General features: G+C 40.2%; 1 protein-coding gene across 1 annotated transcript in view; it reads right to left on the minus strand.

Annotated features, from left to right (window-relative positions):
- Window positions 1-21,378, minus strand: part of grm5b (glutamate receptor, metabotropic 5b) — a 69,984-nt gene that overhangs the window by 36,893 nt on the left and 11,713 nt on the right. Inside the window, 6 exon segments of the mRNA XM_025055262.1 lie at window positions 5,217-5,391; window positions 5,963-6,037; window positions 14,123-14,237; window positions 15,362-15,571; window positions 15,574-15,828; window positions 16,608-17,007. Coding sequence (XP_024911030.1) covers window positions 5,217-5,391; window positions 5,963-6,037; window positions 14,123-14,237; window positions 15,362-15,571; window positions 15,574-15,828; window positions 16,608-16,799 — 1,022 coding nt within the window. The 5' untranslated portion in view covers window positions 16,800-17,007.

Raw genomic sequence — 21,378 nt, forward strand, 5'->3', positions numbered from 1 at the left:
GATCTCAAACTATTTGGCCCGCAAAACAAGACGTATCTCAGCAGTTCCCTGAGATACAAAAAGCCAAACATTTGTAGACACAAACGACAACTGACGGATGTCCATGAATATTCGTTAAATGCAGTACCCGCTTAAGATACTCTGGTACTTTCTGTACTGCATTTAAATCTCCCGGCGACAATAACTCCTCCCTCGTCTTCCTCCTCCACCGTCTACGCTTGCACATCAACTTTGCTACAGTACGGTACCACGAGCACCCTCTCAGCACCTATTGTGTTCGTAAGTTGGGCGCTGTCTGTATGCTGTTATCTGGTCCACGTCCTGATGAGTTTTTGGCTCTTCAACGACGGCCAATGATGGCCGCCAGCTCATTCGTGTTTAGATTCTACTCTACATCATGTGTACTCACACACTCATCCACTGACTGCAACTGTATGACTCTTCAAACCCGCATACACAGGCGCTGTTTACTGTATTATCGCACGTCTGGCGGGAAAAAAAAAAAAAAAAAAAAAACCCCCCCATTCCTTGCCAACTCGCCGCTTCTTTTTAATCTGCTACTCATTACACTCAGTGCTTCCCTGCGTTTAATCACCGGCAGTTTTACTGCAAAGCCGCCATAATCGAGGGGGGAATTGTTTTCTCACCTGCAGTGATTAAATAAAAAGAAACAGCTCCGCTATTAATCAGGAGGAAATTCACACGATGTTATTAAAACATCAAACAACAGGCGCCTCACTGAACTGGGACGGATCCCGAATGTTGTCTGCGTGTCCTTGCACACACCTGTGGGTCAGTGTATACAACAGGGGTGTGTGTAAATGATCATTTGACTGAGAACAACTCGCTCCTCACGTCTGGGCCCAAATTAAAAATCACTATTTATGTAAATGGCGCGCACACACACACGCGTGCACACGCGACACCTGGCGTCTGTGCTCCTCCCGGAAAAAAATCTTTCCCATTTCCCCCTCCTCTTCTCCTTTTCCGCTCGGCTCTCTCTTTCTGAATCTTTCTCTCGCCCCTTCGCTCCTCCTCTTCCTCCGCCAAAGCCTTTGATCTCCCCTTCTCATTTCCATGCAAGTGTGTCAGGCTGCAGAGTCTTTGGCGAAGACAAGGCTGGTGCTCCATGCAGACGATTCACCGCAAGATGCTCTTTAATCCTTCGTCACGAACAATCTCTAATGTGACACGGGCCGACTTACAGAAACTCTGGGGTTTGGACGCCTGACCTCTGCCCATGAGCTCTGCTCTGAGCTTAAATGTTAAACAAAGGAAAATATTTCACTTGACTAAGTGGAAAAAAAAAGGTAAAAAATTTGCCCAACATTTTTCATTTCTAAGCAGTGCTTATTGTGTAAACACACGCAAATGCACGCATCCATTCACATAAAAAAAAAACACGAGCGCATGCGCCTCCTCTCACCCACAGCTACTCTGCTGAATTTATCCAAATATGGTCGGAGATATTGCCATGGCAACAGCAGGCAGAAGGGGTGCTCTCCAGTATGGGATGATCTCCAGAGAGAGTTGTTTTCTTTTTTTTGTTTGTTTTTTTTTTACACTTTTAGCTCAAATAAATTCACTTCTTTTAGTCATGGCTCAATGGGTAGTTGCAACCAGGGAAACTTTAGGGTCGATTCCAGATTTCGTAGCCAACATGCCGCCCCACGGAGTTAAGAGACGGTAAACCCAGAACGAGAACAACAAAGATTTCAGACGCCACAACAATCCAACAACATTATCACAAACCGTTACTTTGCAAGTGTTTCATCCAACCGTCTTTGTATTTCAAAACACCACGACCGCAGCAGGCTGACATCGCTTTGCTTCCGAATCAACCATGTAAATCACAGCTATTATCTCCGCAGGGTCTGTGTGAAAATCCCTGTATAAAGAGAAGAGACATTTTCTCTCTTTTTTTTTTTATTCTGTCAGCGGGAGGGTAAACTCCATCAACACACGGATTTGAACCCGTCTGGTCGTGTCTGACTCAGGTCCAAGACAAAAATCAAAAATCGGGATGACCGATATTAACTTTTTGCGAAAATCAGCCGATGCCAATATTGTCCAAACACTTCATTTCTAATTCCAATATCAACCAATATCAGTATATGCAGCCGTTTCCCCCCAAAACTGGGGACGCAACAGAGATTCCAGCATATTTGGAAAAACCCAACGTTATCGGATGTTCATTGTCGGATGTTCATTATCGGAGAGAAAAACGATAACGATTCTCACAGATATTACATAATTATACTAGTATCGGCCTACAATATCAGTCATCCCTAAATTCAACCTATTTTTTTTTTTTTATCACTGTTCGATATTAGTCACGAGGCAAGGTCAAGAAATAGATCACTGTTCGATGTTAGTCACGAGGCAAGGTCAAGAAATAGAGGTGAAGGTTGAGGCAAAGTCCAGTTGAATGGATTTGGATTTGGACTACCATTGTCCTATCAAAATATTTTTTTCCTGATCTGTGCAAATCCAAAATGTCCAGTTTGGCCTCGGCAGCCCTCTCGACATCCATGTAAAAGTGACTGGTTTTAGTATCCATCATCTCCATCAGGGATGACAAAGCAATCTAGCTAAGACTTGACTTCCTATGGCTGGTTTTAGTATCCATCTAGAGTCTAAGCAATCTAGCTAAGACTTGACTTCCTCCCAGGTCACGTGGTTTAACTCAACCATGGGGAACTTCCTGGTGCTCTCACACCCCTCCAGCCTGTCCTCGGTCTTCCCCTGGGCCTCCTCTAGGTGAAACATGCCGGGAACACTTCACCAGGGAAGCATCCAGACGATGTGCCAACCAGATGCCTGAGGCACCTCATCTGGATCTCTCAACGGGAAGGAGCGTCTACTGATGGAAATGGTGTAAATTAAGCTTTAAAAACAAATAGGATCATTTTAGTCTCTTTCATCAGGAATTCCCACAGAGACGGACAGTGATGGCAGTTTTGGCTTTCTGACGAAACCGAACCTGAGGTGAGTGGCCTTGACGGAATCAAAAACCAGAACTCTTCCAGTTCTAGTGCCACTCCGGTCTAGATAAACTTGAAAATCAGTAAGTATAAAGAAATGATAGCGTCTAAATGTTTATTCGATTATTTGGTAAATATTTAAGTCATTAGACGGAGTGTTCAGTGATTTTCCTCTCTTCTATAAATGACCGCAGTCTCTGCCCGTAGAGACTGATCAACTTCTTCATCATCATCCATTTGCTCCCGTGCTAATGTCATCGTCCTGGTGTTAAATGGGTGTCAGCCTGATGGAGTAGTTCCTTTCACAGAGTGCTCACACGCAGGGCACCGGTCCATTACCATCTCCAATTAGAAATTCCAGTCCACTATAACAGTGACACAGCAAGGGCAGATTCAATTAAGCCACCTCTTCATATCAGACTGAGCACAGAACAAAACGGGAGGTTCCACGGAGAGCAACGACACTGCGATATTCTTATTTTTGTTGATATTAGTGTTTAGAGTCATCGTCCTAGATAGACGAGTACAGAGAACCTGATAACATGTACGTATATTTTTATCTTCAGCAAACCACTGTATGAGTTGCTGCCACCTAGTGACCGGAGGCTTGTCATCATTCAAATGACAAGTCTCAAAACCTACAAATTAAAAACTGACAAAATAAAAAAATAAAGAAAAAACATGGGGAATAAAAATTGCATCATCACCATAAAAGTGAACCAATTAAACCAATTTAGTTTCAGGTTTTTACCTCACTCTCTGTATAATAAAAATTGCATCATCACCATAAAGGTGAACAAATTTTGTTTCAGGTTTTTACCTCACTCTCTGTAGTACGACGGCAGTGATGACGATGATGATGATGATGGTGATGATATAGATGTAGACAACACGTGTGACGATGACAAACATGATGCGGATGTGACCTACAGAGCAGGTTGCTGAAACAAAACATATTAAACACGTTAATATTTGGAATTCAAAAGGGAACAATGCATGGGTCCAGATTAGGGCCGTCGGCGAGAATCTGGAGATACGATACATATCATGATACAACATATTGTGATATATTGTAATACTAGGTACGGTGATATATTGAGGGGGTTTTTTTTTCAAAGGAACGGCGTCAGCATAGTAAGCAACATTCTTAACATGGAGGGATCTACATTTTTTATCGCTAGAGAAGACATGCAAATAATAATAATATAATAATAATAAATAATAATAAGGCAAATAAAATGAACCAATGCCATTTGTATTTCTTTGGTTAGAAAGCCTATATTGTTTGAGTCATATTTGCCTGTTTATGGTCCGGTTTCGGAACGAAACCGTGTTTTACAGACGTCATTGAACGCACCTTGTTTATGTAAGCCATCGTCTTTTTCGCTTTTCTTTTTTTTTTTTTTAAATAAATAAATAAATACATCGTTAAAACGGTGCTTCCTTGATCCCTGCTGTGTATGAATGCATAACAATAAGTTTATGGTAATGTGTGACATAAAATGGGCAAAATTTCTGTTTAATTGTTTAGTCCGCCTCGGTCGCAGCCGTGTCCTTTAATCAGGATGCACCTGCCGTTCGTTGGCACTCTTAAAAAAAAAAAAAAAAAAATCAATAGAGCGCTGTAGAATATCAATAGAATATTGTGAAGTGAAATATCGCAAATTGAGCGTTCCAATATTTTATTCACACCCCTAGTGTATATATATATATATATATTACTATACTGTATATATTATCAATCTGATTGTTAGATTAATGAAATAAATTAATTATTTGATTTTTTTTTTTAAATCAATAATAAACCATGCCTCAGTGGTAAGTTTTGAACTTTGAACTGCACACAATATTAACTATTTTTTAACCCATTCATATTAATAACATCAATATGCATATTAGCTAATGAGAGTATGTAGGAAATACCGATTAAGTTATTCATAACGTTTTCCTACTTGTTAAAGAATAAATAACCAAAATCCACCAAAGATTCCTGAGGGCTACACCACGTGCTGTACATATATTTGTATTAAGTCACCTCTGTTTACATGGAGCCGGTCAGTTTTATTACCTGCGGTGCAGCCGGTAACCATCGGTGTGATTCCAATGTTTTGGTTCCGACTACCCAGGAACCACTGGGTCGTTTATCTCCATTGGGGGGGGGGGGGGCCAGCCTTGTGCAGCCAAGATCCATCAAACACAAAAGCAATAAAGCTCTTTCTTATTCCCACTCACCTGCCGATGAGCAGAAACTCTCCCACCAGACCCTGGCGTCGCATTGCCATGAGGAGGTTACGGACAGTCATTCCCTCGCAGAAACACGCCACCACCCTGGCCTTGGGCAGGTGGGCTCTCAGCCGCTCCAGCAGCCGGTCAAAGCTCTGCTCGCCGGCGTTGCTCCAAATTTTGCCTGGAGGAATAATTCAAACCGTAAACAGGGGGGTGGGGGGGGAAACGGATGACACTTCAATCCAATCCTCTGTAATAATTAGGGCCATCAAAATGAACACATATTCAAGATAAGTAATTTGGAAAAGGTAATCGAATTATGGGAAGGTAATCTGGAATGATTAATCGTGATTGATCGTCATTAACTCCAATTAATCATTTCCAATCACAAATTAATTACCAATTAATCGCAATTAATTATGATTAATCCACAGCTAATTTCTCATTTTCATGTTGATTATTGACCACCAGTTCAAACAACATAATCTGTACTTTCTACTCTCTTTTACCAGCAGCCATAATTAAGTTCATCTCGGCATCATTGTGTCTTCTTTGTCAACAGAATTCACCACCAGGGCGGTTGGAAGTGTTTTTTTTCCCAGATGCGGATCAGCAGTTTTTTAATGTTGTTTTATAAAAAAAAAAAACAAACAAAAAAAAAACATGAAAACCCATCAAGTTGTCTTGTGTATTTGACCCTGGGATTTATGATTGTTAATTTTAACGAGGAAGCCTTGGATTAAGTCTCTTACCAGAGTGGGCGATACAGATGCCCTCCTTGGCTGCCATGTCCTTGAAGGCTTCCATCCCACTTTCGCCATAATTGCCTAGAGAATCCAAATAAAGAGCCAAGTATTATAGATCCAGAGGCAGAACAAGTCGTCAAATAGCAATTTTCCCTAAAAAGACAGCGGCATAATTGGCCGTTGTAGGAAGAGTTACGAATCGATTTTTCCACCGCAGTCCCTTTTTGTGGTGACTGGTAATAACCTTAATCTTGTCTGTGTGTGTTTTTTTTTATTTTTTATTTTTTATTTTTTTTAACAATACCCATCGCATCAACCCACCTGCTTCTGCTCTAATCATGAAAGCTCTCATTTATGTCAAAGGAAGAAAAAAAAACACTCTACTCAGCGGCACCATTTTTTTTTTTTTTTTTTGCCAGAGAAAGTGGGTGACCTGGAATTTCTTCTAATGAGGGGTTGTGCCGGCAAATAATATGATAGGATTCCCCTCATTAATTTCTCTCCGTCGTTCTTTAATCTGCCTGTTTGCTGTGTTGATTGAAGAAACAATAGGGGAAAAAAAAAAAAACATCACTCTATCAACCTTCGTTTTTCTTCCCTTCCAGTGATGGTTTAAATTAGATTGTTATCACTAATGTTTCACCCCGTTTTTTTTTTTTACCCCGTGTGTTATCAAGAGCAGAGAGCCACCCTAATTGCACATCATTGATCGCTGCGTCTTTGAAAAGACGGGAAAACAGAGCGATTAAAACGGATAAAGACCTGAGTGAGGAGACGGGGGGGGGGGATCGTGATCGTAGAGGGTTAGGGAGTTAGTGAAGGGGGGGAAGAAAAAAAAACAACAACAAGAGGTTCCATAATCCTTGACCATTCTCGACATCATTCTGTGCATGTGTGTATGTACGTATGTGTGTGTGTGTGTGTGTGTGACCGAGTCAGTGATGAGTGCTGTAAAGCTAAGTGTAAAGTCCTGTAATTAGTGTCTCAGTGAGAGGACAGTTGGAACAGATCGTCCTTCCGCTGCACCCTGGCTCTCTTTCCTACACTTAGAAACACACACAGAGACACACACAGCATGTAAACATGGACACATTAATACTGTTACCACTGTCGAAATCAATACGCTTGTAACCTACTTCACTCTACTCTCAATGGGGGATTTGGATTTCTCTCCCTCCTCCTCCTCTTCCTCCTTCTCCCTCTTTCTCTCTCTCTCTCTCTATTTTAGACTCGAGCTTTCATATGAGTCACAGGCAACACACATGCAATCTCTCCCCTGCTGCTTACAATTTTCCAAAAATACACATCTTTCCTCCAGGAAAGACTTCTCCTCAGTTATAGCACAACACTGAAATCCAAGTTACCCATTGAGACCAACCGCCGTGTCGTTGATGCCTCTTCGCCGTAAGTCTCCTTTAATGCAAATACACCACGTTGTTATTTACTCACTGGGCAGCATTTTACCGCATCAACGCAAACAATTCAATTTCTCACTGTTTTACTACCAGATCCCCTTGACCTGTAGCCAGAGGTGTGGACTCGAGTCAGACTCGAGGTCATCAATTTGATGACTTTAGACTCGACTTGACAAAATGTAAAGAGACTTGGAACTCGACTTGGACTTTAACATCAATGACTCGTGACTTCACTTGGACTCGAGCCCTTTGACTCGACAAGACTTGATACTTTCTCCAAAACCGGCACAACATCCAATCAAATTAGACCCACGTTGTTTTGACGCGATAATATCGAGCCAATCAAATTGCGGGAGAACCAATGAGAAAGAGCTGTCGAACAATGCGCGGGTTGGAGAAAATGATACCAAAAGATCGTGTTGTTCGGATTTAAAAACTACGATATGGTCAACAAAAAAAACGAGTGGCAGTGAGTGGAAGGACTCGAAAGGACTCAAAACAGAAACGGCAGGACTTGGGACTTGACTTGACACTTTTCAGTCTTGGACTTGGACTCAACTCGGACTTTGCCTATTTTGACTTGAGACTTGATTCGGACTTGAGTGCAATGACTTGGTCCCACCTCTGCCTGTAGCAAATCCCGGAGGCAAACCTGTCAATTCCGTCAGCAACTTACCCAAAAGTGGACAACAGCAGATAGAATAAATAAGTTGGCCCGGTCTGATGAGATTGACTTTGCGGTAGAGTCAACATTTGGATGCAACCTGCTCCCCATTATTGGTCAGTGTGACAGTGTCAGAGAAATGATACTAGCAAATGTAGCAACCATGACCATGTTTTTTGTTGTTTTGTTTTTCTTTGCTTTTACGACAACGCTGTCTTCCCATCATCTGGAGCTGAAATACATTACGTTGCTAGGTAGCAGGTGTGCTACCTAGCAACAGCTAATACTTACAGTTTTTAAACTGGTTCGAGGGAAAAGTTGTTGGTGAACTCTATGTTGCATTGCACATGTAATGACATGTTGAGAACGTTTAACGGCAAAAAAAACAACAGCGGATGTTCATTAGCGGTTTGCGAGACATTTACGATCGAAAAAATGTATTCACATCATTCAAAATTGAGGACGACATCCTGTGTCTTTTTGTGCGCACTCTCCTCGTGACCATCCACCGTCTTCTTTGATCTCATCCCCTCGCTCTTGTTATGCGCCGGGTTTATTATGCAACAGCCCCCACCTCTATTGTCTCAGTGGTCACACAAAAGGCAGTGGACACAGACACAGATGGTTGTGTCCTCTTCTTTCCTTACGTCCTTGTCATCTTTTTACTCTCCTCAAAAGTCTAATACGTGCAGCTACATGTCACCTTCCTTTTTCCCGACTCTTCCCTCCTTCCTCTCTTGTCACTGTTTCACACTGTACAGTTCATGGCAACGTTCATACACGAAACCAATGGAAATAATTAGAGCTAAAAAATAAAAAAAATAAAAAGGTGAACACAACTGAATAAAGAATAAAGCTATAAATAGGAAAGGCAATTCCATTCATCCTTTACTGATACTAAAGAGTAGTGATCGCACAAATTCTTCGCTTTCTCACAAATACTATGGCCAACCAACTGCTTTTCTTTGATCCGAATCAGTAGCAACTTTCCCCACTTCTTCTAATGTCTGAGCTCTTTTGCTTGGTGATCACAGTCACTCCTTTGACAACCTTAGCTTCTTTTTTTTTATTCCTTCCTTGTTCTTAACGATGGCACAAATCGAAGCCCGACCGTAAAGCCAGATCTGAAACACGAGCTCCATTCTCACGCTTTGGTATCATCTTTCTTCACTTCTATTGTTGTTCGCACTGTTTGTCTTCCCCATGGTGATTTATGAAATAACAGAAAATGGAAAAAAAAATAGCACAATGCAAAAAAATACTGGCCACTCACTCACTCACGTTACTTGGCGATCACTTGCTGCCTGAGTGGCATTGTTTCTTCTTCAACAACCGAGGGGCAATTTTTGGTTAAAGGTTTTGTTCGTGAACCGAACTGTTCAAAAAGGGAGGCGTTCAACAACCAAGGTTTCACACTTTTGAGGTTGGAGTAACATATCTAGGTAAAAAAAAAACTGCACCTACGCAAGAAACGTATTATGAAATCCAATTCCCTATCGTTTGAATGTATTATTATTTAATAGATTAACAAAACTCTGTTCTGAGGTTCACTGAACAAAAGCCTATATTGTAAATGTTTTTTGTTTTTTTTTGTCTGCGTCATACATTTTGTCAGAATCTTTCTTTTTCTCTCTTTTTCTTTCGGCCTTTGTCCCTTTTTTCAGGGGTTGCCAAAGCGAATCATTGATTTCCCATCTCTCAGAATGTTAGATGTTATACATTTTAGCTGCAGTCGGGCTGATCAGAGCAGGTTTACATTGGAGTTTTATTTGGTATTCACGCCTAATTTTCATATCAAAGAGACCCGTCTATACCATTACTCAACAAAACATTTGAAAAAAATGTTTATTTAGACTTTCATTAAAAGCATGGACTCAATTAACTCGCACGGAATATAGATACATCCATATCATAAATATATCAGGACATAAGATAAGGACAGAAATATAACAGGACATAGTGTACTTGCCAGGCCCTAGAAAAGACTAGCAATAATTATGCCAGTAGAAAAAAAAAAAAAAAAAAAAAAAAAACACACATTAGCGACTCAGAGATGCCTGTTGAATCATCTCCAACTAACAATGGCCAATATTGGATTCCTGGAACATGAATTTTTGTCGCATCATGACCTTGAGGCTCAATTGAGACACATTGAGAAAAAGTGCTGGTTACCTAGAGACCCACCATCACTCAGTCTATATATATATATATTTAGAAATGTGTCCTAAGAGCAGCACTACCCTGGTGATGGCAAGCAATATTATCAGATTATGACATCATTCTCTTCCGTTTCCATTATTTCTCTCATCCCACTGCCCTCAGCAACACATTCCCAGATTCATCTTTCTCTTCTCTACCTGAAAAGGCCATCGCACTTGAATAGGCAAAGACTATAAAAGGTCAGGGAGCGAGAGAGCGTGATGATGATGTTAATTATTAGAAGATTACAAAGAGTAAACAAAAATAAAAATAAAAAAATATATATATATAAGAAAGTGAAGTGAAATAAGAAAAGTGTGTCAGGAGTGGATGGAAATATGGATCGAAAAAGTCAACAGTTTTGATTTATTACAACCTCCTGATCAATCCCCGCTCCGTCTTTGGGGTGTCACTTGTCAAATCCTCAAGTCATTGAAACCCATCGAGCTGAATTGAGAGCAAAATCAATAGAACATCATTGAGAGAATGAGAGCAGGACGGCAGCGTGGTGATGAAACAAAAAACCAAAAAAAAGAGCGATCACCGAGGACGTACTGTATATATTTGCCATTAATTAACTGTGTATTTGCCATTAATATATCGCTGACGAAGAACATGACGCGCAACACCTATCCCTTTTACGGCCATCGTGTGAAAGAGAGGAGCCGTGGAAGCTCGGCCTGCCCTCCCCGGGGTCCTCTACAAATCCGTTACTACGTGATTTGTTTTACTTCCTGTCTGTATGTTTAAGCACAGACGTCATTGCTTTTGGAGGCTTCAGCTGATGGCAGCTCTGCCTGGGTATAACCATGAAATACGCTGCATTTATTGTTATTAGATATACCTTCACATTCGAGTAGTACTCATACTACGAGAAGAAGGTAAGGTGGTTTCTTTTCATGTAATCATAAACCTGAATTTTTTTTTTTTTTTTTTTTACTACGCAAAAAAAGCAGCCATTTCACTACCAAAGGAGGAAAGAGTAACCGCGTCGTCCCGAGAGAGAAGAAGCCACACTCTATTCTCGGTGCCAACATTATTTTGCTATTTGAGTGTAATTGCGGTGTGATAACACCATTTATTATTCAGTTTCTTGCATATTACATTTTACAATCTCCTCACTGCGGTTTTGAAAAACAATAATACCGGGAAAGAACTGGCCTTCAATTCGCTTGGCCGATTTTTTTTGAAAAACATATCTCTGCCTTGATAGATCTGTTCAGCAGTGATCATCGAATCATGAGTTTTGCTCCTTAACATGCTCAGACTATTATGACAAATTAAATGCGACATAAAATGCTAGCGCTCCTAACTCAGCGACACTAAAACCAGGTAAACGAGTCCAACTTCTGCTCTTTTCCGACAAGGTAACGAGCTGTTTTATTGGAACTATAATCAGGACTTTGCCTTCGAAGGAGACATTAGCGCTACGCGACTGCAACAAACACAGCCTGAAACCAAAAATTATCACTTGATCAGGGAGTTTATTTCCTTTATCCAGCTAGTTTATTATACATTTTTTCTTACCATCTTTCGAGGTCGGTGTTTGTAATGTTTAACAACGACAATGTACTATGTTTTGTCCTGCACACAATTTGTTTTTCTTTTGTTGTTTTCCTTCCTTCCTTTTTTTTTCTTTCCCATTTCTCCTCTGTTCTCCTTCTCCTGATGCACTTTCCCATCCCTTACATCACCTTACTCTCTCTCTTTTCTTTTCCATTTCTCCTCTGTTCTCCTCCTCCTGATGCTCATCCCTTACATCACCTTACTCTCTCTCTCTCTCTCTCTCTCTCTGTTTCCCTTTTGCCCTCCTCTCCCTCCTTTTTTTTCTCTCCTTGTCTACTCTCAGCCATAGTCCCTCGACGTCTGATTGCTTGTGTTTGTGAAGAGCGCAGCTGACCTTGGCGGACCTGTCCCAAGGTCATACACACCTGTCGGAGGAAATACAAAAGACTAACGCTTTTCTAACAAAATACACACGCACGCACACACTTCTTCACACACAACCTCCGCGTTCTCCCACTGTGATTAATGGCAGTAGCCCAGCACGCCCTTTAACCAAGAGACACGAAAGCAGAGGCAGGACTTCCATCGAAATGTAGAGAAAAACAAAATCAAAATGCAGAGAGGGCACAGTCGTCTTTTTTTTTTTTTTTTTTGAAATAAATAAACATGAAATTATGAAACAGGAAATGAAGCTTCCAAAATCTATCTGCAGGCATGATGCTCTTTGTCTATTCTCTCTCTCTCTCTCTCTCTCTCTCTCTGTCTCTCCCTTGTTTGGCAGTCAATCCAGCCAACTCTGAAGAGAAATTGTTACGAGAAGAGAACTACAACAACAATGAAGGAACTAAAGGGATGCAGGATTGGATTAGCTTAGCCTTGGAGAAATGTTAGGACGGTTAATTAAAAAAAAAAATCTGAATATTATTTTTTTTTTATAGGGGGAGGCATTTCGGCATCACTCCGGCATTCCACCCAAATGACCTAGAGACGGATTAAGTCAGGGCTGGCATGAGCAAACTAAGGCCCGGGGGGCCGGATGCGGCCGTTCAGCTCTTTAATCCGGCCCGCCAAACTTATAGTCCAATATTTATAATTTATTAATATTATCATTGTACTTCTGCGTTTTCCCTGCAATACCCACATTCCCCCAATAGATGGCGTAGAAAATGATAAAAGCATTTTAGCATTTTAGCATGACTTTTACATTTATCATTTATCTTAGTTCACACGAACGCTCCATCCATCTGCTCCTGACCCAGCCCGAGTCAAGGACCTCAAACTCCTGGACCACGGGCCACTTTTGGCACAAACGCCACCCGCACGAGGCCCATATTTTCATATATGTTTTATTGTTTATTATGAGAGCTATGTATGTGTTAATTATGGGAGGGGATGGATTATTATTATTTATTTATTTAATGCTAGAAATGGAGCACACAGAAGTCGTGGAACACCCCTCATAGCGCCCTCTGCTGGGTAAAAAGAGGGGACTTTTTTATTTTTTTTATTTATCTATTTTAGTTTATGTCTCAATGTATTCCTAATTTTAACTACTAATTTGTGGATCCATCGACCTGGACAACCTGGAGAACCACCCGCTCATCAAAAGACCAAATCAAAATGTAGAACTTCGAAAAGCACGTGGACTACCTAAGACACATTCGCACACAGCCGCTTCTGATCCATTTCAAAAAGAAGACGGAAATATTCCGCACTTTAATGACACAGACTCGTCTTCTAAGGCTGATTACGTTCACTGACACGGTGTCTGCCTTCCGCCTTAGCCAAGATAATTATTTCTGGCAGGATGGCAGACACCTGTTCTTCCCTGCTCTATCCTCCAGCCATTACCTATTGACCTTCACTGCTACTTTTAGATTCTGCCACTCGTCAACTTCTTGGCATACGTTTCAACCCCACAGAGCAACTTCATTTATATCATCTTTCTCTCTCTCTCTCTCTCTCTTTGGTCAAGCTGAAAAGTCTTATCTTAAAAACACATACTCTGGCTTCATCTCTGCTGCATTATTGCTACAGTAAAACCCATCTTTGCGATTACATAGCATTCCGCCTTATCTTTCACCTTTCATTGCACTGAAAAGTCCATTCACTAAAGTTTCTTTGGTGAAACTTTTTTCTTTTTTTATTTCTGTGTCAGTGCTGTTTTTTGTTTTGTTTTTTGTTTTTTTAAAATAAAGTTGAAATCAATATATGCAGGAGAGTATGGTGACAAAACAATACAAGAAACCAGGCAGGGAAACAAAGGATCGGAAAAAGAGAGAAGAAACGAAGACAAAGGCCAGAGCAGATAAAAAGACAACGGTTTGTGCCAGAACGTCTGAGCTTAGCAGTCGGAGTAAAGGAAGAGTGGGCGGATCGTACCTTCGGTGTTTATGGCAGACACATAGCTCCAGTTGTATCTCTTCACGATGTCCACCATAGCTCTCGCCTGCTGGGCATCTGAAGGCACCACCCGCATAAAGTACTTATAAAGGCTCTGAGAGAAAACACAGAAGTAGCATGATATCGTACTGCAATGTTTGTCCAAATACGTGGCTTCCATGCTGACACATACAGTCTCCATCCAATCAGGGTGAGCCAATATTTCAATATTTTTAATTAGAGTTAAGTAATTCCACCCTGTGATTTCTTCAGTTAAACAAAGCAAATAAAAAAATGTATGAAATAGACCATATTATTTCACATTATTTCATGACATTCTCCTGCACCAAAGACCAAAACAAAATACTTATTTAAGGAGGAAATGTTTGTTTAAATGTAAAAAAAAAAAAAAGTCACAGTCAGCAGATCCATAGATCTTATATGGCAACTATGACACAGTCACGTGTTAAAAAGTCATTTTTTCAGAGTGGAGTTGATTAGATCTATAACTAACTTTTATATTTAATTTTCAGATCAAGACTATTGCACTGTGGAAAAGTGGATATCGCTCTGGTCTTACAGCAGTTGTTCTCAATTATTTTCTGTCACGCCCACCCAGGGAGGCCCGCCCCACTATTTTGAGAAGTACTGTCTTATAGCAGGACGGACACTAACATGCTGTTTCGATTCCCAGATGATGATAATAGCTGGAACACTTATATTAAAAAAAAAAAAAAAAACGGTCCCTGTTAAAATCAGATTTACCTTATTTTCCTGATCATAAGTCGCTCTGGAGTATAAGTCGCACCAGTGCCCTCTAGCGGCTGTCAGTGTGAAAATAACGAAAATGTAAATTTTTGGGTGGTACAGAAACCTAGAGTGCCCTCTAGCAGGTGTCAGTGTGAAAATAAGAAAAACGTGAAATTATATATTTTAGTATACAAGTGTATAAGTATAAGTCACAGCTGAGTCTAAGTCGCAAACCCAGCCAAAGGATGGGGAAAAAAAAGTGCGACTTATAGTCCAGAAAATACCGTAAGCATTATAAAAATTATAAAACTGTAAATGTAAATCCAGTCAAAACTCATTCACTGGAACGATCAGACTTTACTTGTATCACATATGGTGATACCTGACTCCAGTGAGGACTCGATTGATTAGCAACATGTGATGCCATGTATGTGTCTCCATCTGTACAGCGCCGTGACTTAGGACTAATGATTGCGTCCAGGGACTCACCTTATCGCTGAGGTCCATACTGGTAGCTGAGTAGGCAATCTGTGGTATGTTGAACAACTGCAGAAGATTCTGGACCTGGATGGCCACTGAACTCGACCCAGGTCCAATCAAACCCACAATGGGCTTCTTCCCACGCATCGGCGTGGCAGAAGGGTCGGAGCACTTCATTGTTGATCCTCCTCCGCCTCCTCCTCCTCCTCCTCCTCCTCCTCCCCGCCCCCGCCCCAGGAAATCCCCCCACCCCACTCTTCGGCGTCATCAGAGGAGACCAGTGAGTCCCGTATGAACTCGATGCTCTGCTCCAGAGCGACGGCAGAGTGCCAGCAGGAGTCCCTGATCTCACAGCCCAGGCTGATGTTAGGTAGGATGAATGGGTCGTTGTTAATGCGGTCCAGCGTATGCATCATGGCCTCCACCCTCTGGATGCCGTACTGCTCTCGCACCGCGCCGCACTTGCGCTCATGGACCTTTGTGTTAAAAAAAAAAAAAAAGTAACGTTTAGATTACAATACTATCCATTTATTTTTGGGGCTTTGAAGATAATGAGAATTTGTAATAAAATACTTTGTTCTTTCTAAACTCACGTCGGTGCCGTTTCCATGGTGTTATTTCTCAGTTCATGAATTTCTCATAATTACATGGGAAAAAGGTTCAAAACAGCAGGTTGCCTAATGCAAGTTGAATGTGCACGGAATTGCATTTCAGAAATTGGGTCTTATTAAGGACCAGACAGTCCGACCAGTAATTCATTCAGCCTTTTATTTTATACATATTTGATGAGGCATGAAAATGATCATTTCAGGTGAGGAGATTTTTGCAAACACCGCCAGTGTGAAATGTTGGTCAGACCTGGTGATAGTCTGTGATTATTGGCATATTGTATATGTCTAAAAGACAAGGGGGAGTTCTTTTTGTTTTTTCCTCATCAGATAATGACAGATTTAAATCAATAATCAGTGCAGAAGATTTACGGTCTTCGCATTAAATACTGAAATATCTGACATTACGTTTGCCATAATTCATTCATTTAAAGATCTATGGTTTGAATACTGATCTCTAAATTTATGTGAAGTGTTTTAATAAACTCTTTTTTCTCTCTCTCTGACCAACAAAAAGAAATAAAAACACTAAAAAAAATCTTATTGCTCTGAAACGTAATTGAGTTTGACTTTTGAAATAAAAACAGAGGAAAGACATAATATAAGACGACAAAAAACCTTCTTATCAACAAAACACAAAAAATCACCTTGTCGGCCGGAGGCTGATGATGGACCGAGAACAAGGCTCCAATGATGATGTCACCGGACATGTGTGCTACGACTCGTCGTTCATTGGACTGCGCTGTGTCGGCCTGATGAGGTCCATCGAAAAAGGACAAAATCAGCAGCAGCCAGAGGATCATCTTCTTGGACTCAGTGAGGTTGACAGAGGAGCACATCGGAGGTTTGTCGTGTCCAGTCCTTCACAGTGAACTGCTGGTCCAAGAAACACTGCTTCCCCCCATTTTAGGAGCTGGTGGCGCAGAGGACGTTTGCAGAAAACGGGGGGGGGGGGAAATATTATAATCCTTTCTCCCTGCTTTTCACCTCAGAGTCTACACTGGGGGCATGACGGCAACAGTGGAGACAGTGGAGCAGCGGTCCAACCTGAGAAATAGTAAAAAAAAAAAAAATCTGAGTTTAGTTTTATTTACTAAAACAAGTTCATCTCTAATGATGATGCAAGATTCGTTTCCATGGCAACAGACTGACCACACAGTGATACACAACCCTACCAGGACTGAACACTATAAAAAAATGTGAACATCTTGGAAATAAATACAAATAAAGAGTTGTAAAAAAAATAAATAAAATAATTTCACACATAATTACTTCAACGTTACTTCATTATTCTACTCTTCTCTAATCTCTAATCAAATTTTCTTACTCTTTCATCATCTCACGGTGGGAATTCCCATTTCAATTGATGCCATTGTTAAAATGTAATTAATATTTTTAAATATATAATTATTGGACACTCCTGACAGAGCAATGGACAGACCTGATACTTCTCTTTCAACATCAATATAATATAAATGTCATCTCTCAAGGTTTGTATTTATAAAGAGACAAAACATGCAAAACATGCAGAATTGACCCCTCATGCACTAAGTAATAAAAAAAATAAAAATAATAATAATGTCAATATATAAATGTCATCTCTCAAGATTTGTATTTATAAACAGACAAAACATGCAAAAACTATAATTGACTCCTCAGGCACAGTAATTAAAAAAAATAAAAAATAATAATAATGAATTAAACAGAAACTCCTGTCTTCTGTCGTCCAACTTTTACTTTAACTCTATTATTATTTGACGTTTATTTTGGGGTCCAGTTGCCCGCCAGATTTGGCACGTGGACCACTATTTGATCGCTGGTGAATTTGGTGGATTTTTTTTTTTTTTTTTTCCTATTTAAAGAATGATCTATAACCCTGGAAAGGTAATTTCTCTAATGGATAGCAGATAGCTTTAGCTTGTGAAAGAATTTAGCATTGTCTTTTTACCCTTGTTAGCATTAAAATCGTACTTGTTACACCATCCACTGTGGAGCCAAATGTTGATTCTTTTTTTAATACTTTCCATTTGATGCAAAGTTCAGGCATCCATCGCCCTGGCAGAAATCAGTCTCACAACATATTCGATCGCATGCATCATGCTGTTTTGTGCAAATGAAATCACCCTAATGGCGACTCCATTGGCCATTAAAGTAATCAACATAGCTGGCAATTAATGTTTGTTGTAAACGAAGGTTAATGTGACGGTTCGTGTCCTGGCTTTTAGATCAGTGCCTTTGATTTATGTTCAGTGGTGTTTCTCGCACGGAAACTAGTCCAACAGCCTGTGGCTGTTCTGCCTTTGGGGGAAAAGCATTAAATCACGCTGAATATGCAGAGTAATCTGGCTCTGGTGTGGTGTCCACATGATTCGAATAAACACAACTGCAATGGACACCACCACGTTTTGCGCACGGAATACCTTTGGCAACCGACCGTGACAACATTAAATATCAGTAGACCACAATATGGGGGGGGGTCATTTTTTCCCTTTTGAAAATTTCAATTCCTGACACACCGACTCTAGTTATTGCGCTTTAAAAACAAACAAAAAAAAAAAAATCAGCTTGCTTATTATCCATGTTTTTCAGGACTCCACAGCTTCTTTACATTGCACAGCAATGTTGTTATGAATTATTAAAAAGCATCCATTTAATGAGGCGGGAACAGGGGAAAACATTCCCTGTGCAAAAAAAAAAAAAAAAAAAAAAAAAAAAGTGGACAAGTCAACTACTGAGTGCATTATTCAACGCCCCAGCTCTGGAAAAACACAGCAAGCGAACTGTGTTTTCACAGTTCAGGGGCAGCTACGTCTCCTGTGTGTGTACCGTTTCAAGTACGTACAGTAGCTGCAGCACCTCCGCACTAATGAATGGGCAGCAGATTATTTGCCCTACCCTCAATGCTGCGTGAATAGCCACTCGAATTCTGGGGGGGGGACCGTTTTCTGTAAACATCAGGGAGGGAGGGCTTAGACACATGAGAAGATCTCATCCACCGCCTATGCAAAAGAGGATCAAGGTTGTGACAGGGATGATGGCGGATGGCTAAGTGGGGGGAGGGGGGGGGAATAAAATAGGGATAGGAGAGGAGAAGAAATAAATCTGGAGTCCAGTGTAATACAGGAATAATAAAATATACAATAGGGAGAGGATGGAGCGGATTGTTCAGAGGACACAAGGCTGAAGAGCTGGAAACAAGGAGACGGAGAATGAGATTGAAAAAAAAAAAAAAAGGACAGCGAGATGGGAAGTAGCATCGAGGGAGGGAGTCTGGCTGAATGTAATTAACGCGCCGGTGTCACGACGGTGACACGGCTAGCTTGAGTACTGATAATGAAAGAGAAAACCCAGCGGAAAAAAAATCTATCAATCTCTATCCCATCTGTCTCTAAACAAATAACAAACGAAGGCTTATATAGAGGAAGAAAATGCACATTTGGAATAGTAGCCAAGCCTTTGACGTAGAGAAAATAAAGTCTGAATGATCTATAAGCTTTGAAAGAAACAAAAATAGTGAAATCTGTTTGTTAATGTCTGATTTAAAAAAAAAAAAAATAACTTCAAGTACAGTATTCAACAGTTTTTTACGTATTGTTTGAACACATTGACCTCCGTCCTCCCGGGGTCACAATCTGCTCTTTCCTTCATCTAATTGTCAATGTTTAACTTTAAGAGACTGGCAAAAAAAAAAAAAAACTGTTTGGTTGAAATGGTGTAAAAAGAACATCTGATAATAAAATTTCAAAGGAGGCCGTTATCACTAATTTTCACTTCTGCTGTCGCCCTCGGGGGTATCTCTCCCTACACACCAAATCTCACTCCTGCCAACTGACCAAAGTCGGCAATGCTAGCATAAAATGGACAAGTTTAAGGTAAAGGCGTAAAAAAAAAGGTACCACTGAAAATGTGTCTTTTTATTGAACGATCTTATAGTTTTGGAAAAGAAAAGTCCTATCGAGCAGGATCAAATTGCAAAGATTTAAATGATTTGAATTGGTTCCCATTGAGTTTTTAATCAAATATTTATTTACTTAGATTGATGGTCTACTTTTTATTTTTTTTAAAAAGCTGTCGTTTCAAGAGTTAATCAAATTAAACATTACGCTGTCTTAGGATCCATCCAATTTTTTTTTCTATTTTTTTTCGCCGCTGGCGGTATTCCCAGTAGTCCACAGTTTTAAAAAAAACAACAACAATTCAGACTCCCATAAATACCACATGTGGTTTCCTTTTTTTGTAAAAAAAAAAAAAAATTATCTTAGAGCCTTCCGACTCTCCCATGTACATTCGAGGACCCGTTTCACATACATTTCGCAAAAAAAAAAACATTCACGCCACGTCCAACTCTGCCTTAACAAACATTCATTTCATTCATTCATTCCAGCCGCACTCGGTCACATACATGCTGCGTCGTTCCTTCTCACTCCCGCCCCGGCGCCTTTCTCATGCTGCGTGGGCCTAACTGGGGATGAAACGGAAGGAAAATGAAATCCTTATTCCCTAACCACTCTTGTACACACCATTAGGCAGTAACATTTCCACTTCTACGCAAACTACGCACTGGAGCATTCTAAAAAAAATAAAAAATAAAAAAAAAAACACCAAATTACCTGCTACACAGGCACTGGCAGAGACAAACACTCTGCCCTCCTGACTGTTTTACTTCAATTCATTGAGTTCCATTAGCGCTGACACACTGTTTGAGGGAGCACTTAATTTACTGCACATTAAACAGGGACAATAACAATAATGATTTATTCAAAAACATCTCTCACAGGCGGTCATTTGTTTTCCGCTATGACACGGATAGTTGTGTTCGTGATTAACGACGAGGTAGGGGATGGTGGCTGGAGATTTAATGACTGACTTGTTGCTTTTTTTTTTCATCCTTCAAGCAGGTTGAATTTTTTTTTTTTTTTTTTTTACTTTTTTACTCCCTGAGCTTTTTATATTAATAAAGGCTGTCAAACGATTCAAGTTTGTAATTATGATTAATCATTAATCCCAGACATCAACTCTCTTCTCTCTACGTTGCTGAAACCGTAGGATGAGATACGATACCGCAACATACGAAAGCGTACACTAACATACGCTAAAAATACGCTAAAGGAAACTCCAAATTTGGCTTCATAGAGGTTGGTGGATTTTAGCCTTTTGAGAATGTGTCAACAGTTGCGTTCAAACCTCGGGGGAAGCTGAAGTCAACATTGACAGATCATCTTTTTTTTTTTTTTTTACTTAAAAACACAACAATAAAGCTCCAAATGAACTGAATGAACTTTTATTCTTTTTTTTTTTTTTTTTTTTTTTACTACAAATCATTGACACCAAAGGTGAGACCAAGAGTCTTGTTGAAAAGTTTTTCTATGGTGCAAATTTATTGATGCAATTTTATTTCCTGTTGCGACAATATTAGAC

The sequence above is a fragment of the Cynoglossus semilaevis genome, chromosome 4, assembly GCF_000523025.1.
Source record: "Cynoglossus semilaevis isolate Cse_v1.0 chromosome 4, Cse_v1.0, whole genome shotgun sequence".
In the NCBI taxonomy this organism is placed as follows: Eukaryota; Metazoa; Chordata; class Actinopteri; order Pleuronectiformes; family Cynoglossidae; genus Cynoglossus; species Cynoglossus semilaevis.